Below are 11,713 nucleotides of genomic sequence, written 5' to 3'. Positions count from 1 at the left end.
GGTTCAAACTGCATTGAAACAACTTATACTACATTACATGTAAAGCACATCAAAATAAGTTCATACAAAATTGTCATTAGTATATTCTATCAAGAGACAATGATGATAACCAGTGAAATTCTAAATTCATAATTCACGATATGAACACGGACAATAACTAGTGACATTTAATTTTAAATACATTCATGATATATATGAACAACAAACACCTAAAACAATACTCCGTATAGGTTATTGTCTTCTATATGTTACATTTTTATACCCAAACGATTCCATCAAGTATGAGCTCTCGGCTGTGAGTTGAGGGTCACATTTCCTGCAGCATAAGCAGAGTTAAAAACATCCTAATTAAATCTAGCATAAGTTATATAATATTGTCTCTACTATTAATCTTGAATCTCAATTGAAATAGTTGATAAATGATAATGAATTAGAGAAGTTGAAGCAGTAAAGTAATGCAATTTATGCAGCGAAGACACTTACTTGAAGCTAAAGTTGTGCGACAAGTTTGGTACACGGTGTGCTTCATAGTTTCTTTTTGTCCCCGAGTAAGGTGATCAGAGAGATGTGTTTGAGGAATATGGCTTTCAGACCTTTGGTTTACATTTCCAGAATTATCAGTTTGTTGGTTATTGACATTCAATGTTGACCTTCTAGTTGAAACATCTTTCCTTATCATTTCGCGGTCCTGCAAAGGTTCTGCAATTTAGCAGATCAACACAAAATCAATGAATAATTAGGTGACAACAACATCATGATATATTCGCACATTTCATTTTTCTTTTGCATGTCTATACTCAAATATGAATGGTCTTAAGCTAGGATGAAAATCATACAAAGAAGTTAGGCAAGTTGACAATGTTGGAATATTCTTTGGATTATATATTATATTCTCCAATTTCATAACATTGAGGTATATCGTCAATTAATTAGTTATCAATTAGAAGCCTTAGCTGATACATGATCAATTTAAGTGATAAGACTAATCATATTTTGGATTAAGAAAAATCCTAATTGACCATCACCTTATATAAGCTATGATCACCAATACACCACCAGACACAATGCACACATTGTCTCTTTCCCATCAAGAGAGTATCTTAGGCCATAAAAAGTCTTGACTAAGGAAGAACCACCAACAGGTGTTCATTACTCGTCGCCCTCTTCTTTTTTAATGTTAATGGATTATTAGCAATAAATCTAATTATTTCTAACATCTTCGATAAACTATCATAATGTAGATTCTAACTTGTTTATATGTATGCTCATATATATTACTTGGTTTTTTCACTAAAGTATGATTGAGCATGTTTCCTAAGTGATTAATTATGAAATTAATCCTTAATTCCAACATGCAAGAGCTAGCAAATAGGTTGGTTTGCTTTGAGTTTGTTACTCATTTACGTAGCTCCTACTAATTAATACTATATGGTCTTCGCTAGCTCAAGAATTCAACTTTTCTTTCTTCTATGAATCATTTACATTGGACTATTGGAATGTATGAGCTACCAATATGCTAAAAACAGAGGATTAATTAATGAGCTAGCAAACATACATAATCACTATGATGTTAATAATTAATCAAATCAAGACACTAGCATTTTTTCCACCATATTTGTTCACCTATTTCCAAACCCTTAAATATTAAGTGTTAAGAAGCCCCACATCAGATGTGAGATCAGATGTGAGATGACTTGTACATGAGTTTATAAAATAGAGGCAACTCTCATCTGAGAAGCCGGTTTTTTAGGGTTGGTTTAGACCCAACTCTGAATTCTAAGACTAATTATCCATCATTACACGAAAATTTGGCAGCAAAAGTTATAATGAAGCATATATAACAATTACAGTAGAGAATGTAAAATTGATTACAAGTGTAGCTACCTTGAGGTGAAATTGGAAGCTCAAGAACAGGATCATACATATATCCTTGAGATTTGAGATAATCTTGAAACCAGTGTCTCTCTTTTACTATAGGTTTTCTCAGCTCCACCACTGATATCACAAACAAATGAACACACCCCATCAAACAATTCAAAAATATAAAAAATAAAATGAAAATGATGAAAAATGTTAAATTTCAAACCTTTGAAAGAATTAGATGATGGAAAAACAGAGGGTTGAGGAGAGAGAAGAGGAGCATATAAAAAAGTATCAGATTTTAGATAATCCAAAAACTTTTTCATCAATGGTTTCTTCCCGCTGCGTTTAATTGGTTTCTTGTTTTGAACTTTTAGGCGCATTCTGTTATCCATTTTCATCTTCTTGTTGTTCTTCTTTGAATCTAAAAAAATGCAGAAGATTTGGAGAAGTCCAGGACAAAGTGTATGGTATGGACAACGTTGTTTTGTTTGTTATGTTGGCGGTTTACAAACTTTAACAAACAAAACACGTGTCTGCTTTAAGGAAACAGGTAGTGTCACGTGTCAAGTTTGTTTTCTGTGACTATCCATGCAGCCCAAATGGTCAAGGTTGGGTTTTATTGGATCCTGGCCCAATTGTAGAATGAAGATTCTGAAAATTTCTCAACGCAACTTAACATTTCTCCCCCACTTCCTAGCGCACCTAAAAAAATTCGGAAAATACGTTCCGGACTGTATTTTAGTGTAAAATTTACATTATAAAAAATTCGGAAAATGTTTTCCCAATTTTTTGGGGAGTGGGAGAGAAAATGGGTGGGTGCGTTGAGAAATTTTCGAAGATTCTTATTATGGGCCTTTAGTCCATTTTTGTAGTCAAAACAACCAGGAGAAGAATTTATTAATTTGAAGAGAAAAAAATTATTCTTCTTTTTCTTTGTTTGGAGGAGGAATAAATTTAGATAAAATAAGGTTTTTTTTTTCTTTCTTCTGTTCAGATAAATAAATTCTTAGGCGTGTGAAATTTTTACCAAAAATAATTGGAGGTAAAAATAACTATTCAATAATAAAAACTTAACTCATACGGTAACTTGCAACTGTATGAATTCAACTTTGCTGCTGGTGTAAGTATCTCTTTACTGGATGATACCTAAAATAGTTGTTTTAATGAGCCTTTTTAAATCCAATTCGCTTAAAATTTTATTATAAAAGTAGTACTAAGAACCAATGTAATTTTTTAAATATCAATCGTTAGTTGGTTTAGTGGTGATTGACGTTGAACTTGATATAGTTCGATGCCCGTAACTGCGATTAAGAGGTAGCTGGAACCACTTGATATCAGAACTGACATCTGAACTAAAACCAAAAATGTAATATTTCAAATTAAACCAAAGTCCCACATCGAAGATTTCTTAAAAATAGATAGGCAGGCTCACTATAAATATGAAGTGTGTGATTGGATATAGAAAGTTAGGGATTAAAGACATTTTAGCTTGGAAAAATTTCAAAAATTTCTCCCTTTACTTGGTTAAATTAAAAAGTAAAAAATCCAAAATATTTTTGCTTTTAAATCAAATCAAATCTTTTGCAAACTTGAATTGAGTTGAATTAGGGTAAAAAAAATATTTGTATCAAACAGGAGCCGAATTTGGAGTTAAACTAGTTCTTACCGAGTGGAGCTTGATCAAAATCGACTCAACGCATTTCGAGTCATACCTACCTCCATCCATTATTTTAGGAATGAACATTTTTGTAAAAGGATCTTATAATTAGAGATGATAAAATAATTGTTATTTATCCTAATTTATTTTAATGTTTTACATATATACCTCGTTAAATATACAAATTAATATTGAAAAGACATTTTAAATGAGGATAGATATTTTTAAAAATTATATAAGAAAAACACCAAAAGCTAATTAAAACCAAATATTAATTGGTGTTCATTTGTGAAAATTGTGGGCGTATGCCTACTTTGTTGAAATGTGTCTGTCATTGAGTTGACTATACAATCCAACTAGTAATAGCCAGCCACCAATGTTAGTTTTTCAAAAATAATAGAATGATTATTGTTTGGACGGTTTAAAATTAATGCAACTAACAACTATATTTATCACAAATTTTACATGTCATAAATAACTCCATTCAGTCCATTGTATCCCAAAGTTGCAGATAGCAACATGTCCAATTGACTAGTGCTCTAAGGAGATAAATTATTAAGAAATTTAAAAGTAGTAGTTTAAATTAGGAAACAATTATTTTTAAACTTATAAAAAGTTTTTTTTTGAACAAGAAACTTATAAAAAGTTAAATTTATCACTCTCGAACACTATATTTTTATCTCAGTGTCAAAAAAAAAAAACACTATATCTTTAACTTTATTTCATTAAAACGATGATTTAAATTTATTGTTGTGGACACAAAAATTTGCTCAAAATAAATATAAAAAACATGAAATTTATGGTATGACTATGAATCACTTTCATCCTTTAAAAAAAAGGCTATGAATCACTTTCAATGTGTATAAAATATGTGATCAATATGATCGTATAAGAAACATAAAAGTAATATTAAATGAACACAACCACAATTGATGGCCACTTAGTTATTGAATAATACAAAAACACATAAGACACAACTTTAGAAATTAAGTTGCATGTTACAAATATTCTTAATTAATCACTTTTACTGTGTGGACTACTACTGACTGGCCTTAAGCCATGTTTGAGTGCTGCTTGCCACACAAGATCAATTCTGTTAACATCTAAGGCACCAACTTCATGATGAGTCCAACCTTCAAGACTATGTACCACTCCTCCAGCATGACATGCATGAACTACTCCTCTATCCATTGTGTACTACATCAAATAAAAATCACAAACAAACAACTAATTAGTAAACGTCGTTTTTAGATCAGACAGTTAAAAACACTAACTACGTCACTCTGTTACTGCGTTTAATCCAAACCCACTATATAGCCTTATATACTGTTTGATGTAAATCATTCTCTAAGAAAATGTTAACATGTGCTTTATATGCGCGACTACATATTGATGAAGTGGATTGATTTGCTCACCTCACAACAACCAAGACCTTGCACATCTTCTGGCAATCTCATGGCAGCTAGATCACCATAAGTACAATCTCTTCTGAATGATAAAATTGGTGGAACAACAAATTGATGAAAATGGGTCCCACTTGGTGCCCAACTTTGCTCTCTTGGAGTTATCCACTTGCCAACAATCCAAGTCTGTATTAACACATATGGCAAATTAATCACATGATTTTTTTCACACTTCACAGTTCACAATAATTCCAATTTATAAATGTTTACACTAACTAAATTTCTATTGTCTTTTTATAAATAAGCCAAAATACCTTGCAGTTTTGTGCTGCTTGATATTTTGTAACTTGGACAAGGTAGCTTTGGTATTCAACAGGGGCTTCTTTTTGAATCTTTTGAAATCTGTCTGTTGAAATAGTTAACATCTGCAAAATAGGAATGGATTAGTATAAACGAAGTCCATTTTTTTATGTTAATTCTCCGGTTTTTAGAGAAAAAATTTGGTAATTCGAAGTTCAACCGCGAAATAAGTGAAATCCGATCAAAACTTGTTTCTTATAGGAATCAAACTTTGTTTCTAAATTAAATTCAATTTACATTAGACTATTAATATTATATCTCATATGAAATTAAAAAAAAAAAAATACTACAATGGAAGCCTCTGTCACATCATATATTAAATAGACAGCTAGATTTTTATACAAAAATACAATAGTATATGGAGTAACTTTTATCTAAATTTGAAAAACCAAATATAATAAATGCATGAGCATAGATGAAATCATTGATATAAATATGTAAAGGTTTGACTATATAAAACAGTAAAGTTGTACATATGAAATGGACTACAAACAAATATATGAAAACTATGATCTAAAACTAGTATACAATAATCTTGGAAGAAAAATGAGGTACAAGAAATTTAATGAATGAATATAGTAATGGGAGAAAAATTTACCAGAACTCTAACTTTCTTTTGGCAAAGGTAGAGAGCAATTGCTCTTCCAAGCTTGGAAGTAGCTCCTGTTAAGAACACCTCTTTCACATCTTGAGGGATCTCATTGAGAATCACAGCTGCAGTTAAGGTGTTTCCATGAACAACTCTAACCCTAAGGTTTGGATGCTTGTCCACAAAAAGCTTTCCACCACCGTTTAGGGACTCGTTCTGTAATGTATCCAATCAAATAATAAGAATTTAAAATATAATTTAATTCGTATATACTGTCAATGTTTAAAAATATTACAATGTCAATCAATTATAATTGTCAGATCATGATAGCGCCAACTTGGGCCAACTCTAACAGTTGTAATGTTAAATCCAAACTTAAATCCTCTGTGGAATTAGAATAAATTAGGCTCATTCTATTGCAAGTACTAGATAAAATTATGTCATACAGTTTACGCAATGTTCACATTACAAGCCAGTTATGTGAGTGTAAAGTTTAGACGCAAAATCTAAAATTGTTTCAGAACCTTTCCTAAATTTGTTAATGAGTCGCTTATATTATGCACACTTTAGGCACACTAGATTTAATTGATTTCATCAGGTATCAAAGATCTATCTTGCAAGCAACTACAAGGCACTAAAATAGTTCTATACTTAAGTACATCATAATTGTTACATCAGGTAGACCAGCTTTCAATTAATCATATTTAATTTTATCATAAATTGTCAAATTTAACATCACAAGAAAGAAATTCAATGATATGAAAAAGATCCCCGCAACTGCGATCGAGAGGGAGCTGAAACCACTTGATACCAGAACTGATCCCCGAACCAGATTAAACTGGTGGTGAAAGCAAAAAAAATGATATGAAAAAACAAACCTTGTTCAATGCAGCTAGACTAATGACCTTAACTCCAATTTTATCAGCCCTTAGGATAGCTTGCTCAATATGTTTGTTAATTCCATCAGTAGCAAATGGCAAGAAATACTGTTAACAAAATCGAAAAAGGAAAAAAAAAAATTAATACTCATCATTCGTTTTCAACACCCTTTTATCCGCTACAATATGGTGTTGTAGCTGTAGGAACCGTTAAATTTAAAGAGAGAAACTTCTAGAATATAAGACCGACCTGAAAGCCACATCGCGGTACAACCCAAGTTTGGTGGAGTCTACCTCTGATGTAATAGAAACTAAGTAAAAATGTTTTGGACCAAAGCCACATTGCCATCACAACTAAAAATGTTACTGGCAAACATGGGATGAAGAAGAGTCTTGTTGTGTATGCAAGCGAAGAAGTCGATCGCAGAACAAACGGAACATGCAGGCAGGATGATATATCCACCATATGAGCTAGGAAAACAAAATGCGGTACCGTAGCGCCATTCCCTGCATTAATACAGACACAATACAAATTTATCAGTAATTCCACAAAAAAAAAAAGTGTTGATGTTAGAATGAAAAATATTTTTTAGAGGAATATAAGTAAATTATAGGACAAGTTAATTAGTAATTACCTGAACCTGAGCTTAATGTTTTGTGTAATGTCCATGAATTTGTGTTAAGTGTATTGCCTAATGCATCAAAGAGAGGCATAAAGAGGCAGAAATTAGTGTCCTTATTAGTGTGGTGGAGATTGTGATATCTGCAAAACATAGGAAAAAGAAATTAATTAAATAATTAATACACATTTGTTGGACCACTATGCATGTCCATTTCTTATCTTAATTGCCTGTTCTGGCAGTTTCAATAGAAAAGGATGCAAGCTTGATAAAATGCAGGGGAATTTAATGGTCCTCTAATTTTTTTTAATAATCTCCAACTATAAGTTTGGTTTTCTTGGACCATTTTATTAGACTTCAAATTCAATTAATATTCTCTTCAATACAACAAATTTTGGAAGTAACCTCAACCATCAAATGAAAAAATTATGATTTACAATTAAGGTCACTCATGTTTCATCTTAAATTGCATGTGATATTAAATATTTGATTTATTCACTATGCATGCAGGGTGTAATTCGAACTCGAAATCCTCTACTTATTTATCTTAAAAGGTGAATTTCAGTCGTTAAACTACTTAACCAAAGATAATATACACTAAGTTAATTTTGCTTTAGATTAATCAGAAATGAGAGCGGAGGTCGAGTCAAAGAAATCTGACTCATGTTTCAATTGGTTCTATTGATTCAATCGCGGTTGAACTGATGGCATAAAAAAAAAGAGTATTAAGAAGGTAAAAGCAAACAAAAAAAATGAAAAATGATTGATCCAGTTCAACTCCGATTCAACCAAACTAAATTATAATCAGATCAAACCAACCAATCAACTAATTTGTTACCAGTTCAATCCCTTCAATTAGGCGGTTTGATTCGATTTTAAAACTTTGATTTTGTGTGGAGAAGAAGGGAGACACTTGGAAAAACTTAGATAAACATTAATGTAATTATAAAATAAAATAGGCTTAAATGCACTTTTGATCCCCTTATTTTCAAAAAAATGAAGTTTTGATCCCCTATTTTAAAAATCAACTTTTTAGTCCCCCAATTTTAATTTTTTTTTGAGTTTTGATCCCCCATTCCATTTTAAGGCTAATTTTGTTGATGTGGCATTGTCACTAATGCATATCAGCGTCCACGTGGACAAATTTAATATCCATGTCATTATTTGTTTTTAATTCAATAAAACTTATTTTATAAAATAATTTAATTAAACCTAAGAAAGTTCATTAAAATAAAAAATCCAAAAATTCACAACCTCTAATTTATTAAACCTAAGAAAAAACAAACAATCACAACATGGACATGATCCTCTTTGATTCATATCAAACAATTGCATATTGAAAGCAAGTTTTGTGTTTCAAGAACCTTCAACTTTTATCATCATCCAACTTTATATAAAACCAATCTAGAATTAAACTTCAAACTTAAAACAATTTTTGGGTTTTCATTCAAACTCATCCAAAGTCATAGATAGTTTAAAGAGTATGAGTAATTTCTATTGAAACACAAAATCATCTCTAATTTCTTTTCGTTTTTAAAAATCCAAAAATTGTTGAGTTTGAACGGAAACCATAGGATTAGTGAAATCCATAAGGAATGATTCTCTCCGACGGTGAATAAAATTCTAGTAGTTGAAGGTTTGATAATTAGGGTTTCAAATTTCATATTTTATAAGATTTAACAATTATTATTTCAGTTGAATATATAATTCTAACAATTAAAATATTTTATAAATAAAGCTTTATTGAATTTAAAAATATATGATAATGACATGGATATTAAATTTGTCCACATGAATGTTGCCACATCATTAGTTGCAAGGCCACATCAACAAAATTAATCCCAAAATAGGATGGGGGATCAAAACTAAAAAAAAAATGAAAATAGGGGGACCAAAAAGTTGGTTTTTAAAATAGGGGGACCAAAACTTCATTTTTTTGAAAATAGGGGGACCAAAAGTGCATTTAAGCCCATAAAATAAAAATCAATTTTATTATATTTCCTAAAATTCCTCAAAATTATATAATTATTTTTCTCCTTTTATCATCCAATCAACCCCAACATGCTGCTATTGCTATATGGTTTTGTCTAATATATAAATATTGAAGTATTATGGTTCACATTTAAATTTGGTGATGGGGAAGTAAATGCTCATCACTTTCCACACCAATAAGTAGGCAGAAATCAATCAATGAGGGGGCTATCTCATCTCATCTCATGTGTCTGACAATTGAATATGTAATGAGTGTAACAAAGATTTGTACTTTGCTACTCAAGGGCCAAATTAGCTGTAATGTAGTAAAAAAAATAGTAAAAATGTGAATAAATTTAATATAACTTACGTTGGTGTGTATATCACATATTTAAGAAATGGTAATGCCTCAAATAATTTGTGTGGGACAATTTCAACATTGCAATGCCCAAAACATCTTAGGAAATCAAAAATCAACACATAGCCATATACCAAACTTGCAGATCCATATCCCATCATAGAAGTCCCAAAAATTGGGATTCCAATCACAGCCGTTAAAATAACATGTTCCAAAAATGTTGCATTTCCAGCTGCACCAACACAAATCATATTCAATCACCAATCAAATATTTACACGTAGTTTGCAAAAAAAAGTAAAATATAAAAATATTAATCATGGTTGGTAGAATTTTCTTTACGCATACATTCAATCACATTTCACTGTGTCCAATTAAATTTCCAAAAATATTCCAATAACTAATATAACAATACAACATCATTGTATTGAATGATTTAATTAGATGTATGCGTAAAAAAATGTTACCGTGTTAATCGAGCGTATATAAATTCTAAAATGATATTTAAATCTACAAGATATGATGAAACAAAATAAGCTATGCAACAACTATAGTCTTCCTTAATAAATGGACAGTTTCCAAAAACATAATACATGTGACAAAGTGTTTTTTTCTTTGACACAAGTGACAAGTCTTAAAAAAATTAAAATGAAGATCTAAAAAACTCACCAGTTAAAGGAGTTGGTACAAGAGATGAATGATGAAGTGAATGATAGTTTTTGAAAAGATAATCTTCATGAAATTTCTTATGTACCAAATAATAAAGTGGCTCTGAAACTCCCACATGTAAGATCAAAGCAACAATAAAACCTTTCACATTCCATAGAGGAAGATGTTGAAGAAATGGGAAAATATAGCAAATTATGGCAGCAACAAGTGCTTGAAGAATCAAGAAATTGTCCCTATTTCAAAAAAATCAAAATTTAATTAGTCACACATATTTATATGTACCAAATAATTTTTCAACATATATTAAGATGTTTAATTAATTACCAGTTCCATTCTTTGTCAATCTGTTTGAAATCAACACCTTGTTGAAGAATCCTATGATTTCTAGTAAGAAAAAGCATGTTACTATAAGAACTCCATAACACGTGCAACATAACTCTTAGACCACATAGTATGATCAAATGAAGACACCACCAGCTAAGGTTTGAGATTGAGTGTTTCTCTTCATAAAACACTTCATACAACACTTTTCCAAAAATTGGCCCATAAAATACATACTACAAAATTTAAAACTATGTTAGTAACACAAATTTTTTATTTTTTTATCATAAGAAGAAAGAAACATACATATATAGATGTTGCTATTTGTATGTACCTTGAATATTCCAAAATTCTCCCATGGCCATGATGATAAAGGAGCACCCATTTTGATTTGATCTAACTCAAATCACTAAAATAATCTTCTATACTAATATGCACTAAATATATTTGTACCTTTCTTGAGGTAATAGGCTTGATCTATATTTTTTTTGTTTTTTTTTTATGCAAACACAAATAGAGTTCAAAAATTATATTATTTACTAAGAGAAGGAACAAGGTGGATTGAAATACTCAAAAGAGAATGAATCAGAAAAGAAGGGCAAAGCAACCAATGGGTATGTAAGAGGTTGGGTTGTGTAATGAAATTGAAATTGTCCACTAAATGATTTTCCTTCTTAATGGGAATGGGAAATTATATTACTAGTATCTCTCTCTCTCTCTATGGGTTTGAACCGTGAATTGGAGTATCTACTCTCCAATCACATCACATGTATTTATAAGGGGAGTGGAGTTGTATGCTATAGGTCAATACTATTACAGTTGAAGTGGTCTCCCACCTCTGACTTTTTCTCACACACAAATAACTTCATTGGTAACCATAGGAAAGGAAAAATAAAATTTGTTTATGTTTGAAAACTTATTAAAAAAAAAATGTGCAATGTGTATTTTATGGAATTTAATCTATATGTCTAAAATTTCCAAAACTTATTAAAAAGAATTTAATCAACATGTCTACAATTTATCAAC

At 30.6% G+C, this 11,713-nt stretch overlaps 2 protein-coding genes across 2 annotated transcripts; both read right to left on the bottom strand.

Annotated features, from left to right (window-relative positions):
• Positions 1 to 2,350, bottom strand: LOC123909423. The gene is made up of 4 exons (XM_045960254.1): positions 2,087 to 2,350; positions 1,885 to 1,995; positions 484 to 699; positions 1 to 316 (listed from the first exon to the last, which is right to left on the bottom strand). The coding sequence occupies exons 1-4, from the start codon at positions 2,259 to 2,261 to the stop codon at positions 276 to 278; spliced, it is 543 nt and encodes a 180-aa protein (XP_045816210.1). The 5' UTR covers positions 2,262 to 2,350; the 3' UTR covers positions 1 to 275.
• A 2,029-nt stretch (positions 2,351 to 4,379) lies between these two features.
• Positions 4,380 to 11,713, bottom strand: LOC123906914 (very-long-chain aldehyde decarbonylase CER3). The gene is made up of 11 exons (XM_045956936.1): positions 11,022 to 11,713; positions 10,691 to 10,923; positions 10,367 to 10,599; positions 9,712 to 9,931; positions 7,386 to 7,513; positions 7,001 to 7,257; positions 6,751 to 6,858; positions 5,882 to 6,088; positions 5,238 to 5,348; positions 4,936 to 5,109; positions 4,380 to 4,717 (listed from the first exon to the last, which is right to left on the bottom strand). Exons 1-11 carry the CDS (start codon positions 11,070 to 11,072, stop codon positions 4,535 to 4,537), a joined length of 1,905 nt encoding a protein of 634 aa, XP_045812892.1. The 5' UTR covers positions 11,073 to 11,713; the 3' UTR covers positions 4,380 to 4,534.

Source organism: Trifolium pratense, linkage group LG2, assembly GCF_020283565.1.
Source record: "Trifolium pratense cultivar HEN17-A07 linkage group LG2, ARS_RC_1.1, whole genome shotgun sequence".
Taxonomy (NCBI): domain Eukaryota; kingdom Viridiplantae; phylum Streptophyta; class Magnoliopsida; order Fabales; family Fabaceae; genus Trifolium; species Trifolium pratense.
The sequence above is the reverse complement of the archived record's forward strand: the minus strand, read 5'-3'. Positions and strand labels throughout refer to the sequence as shown.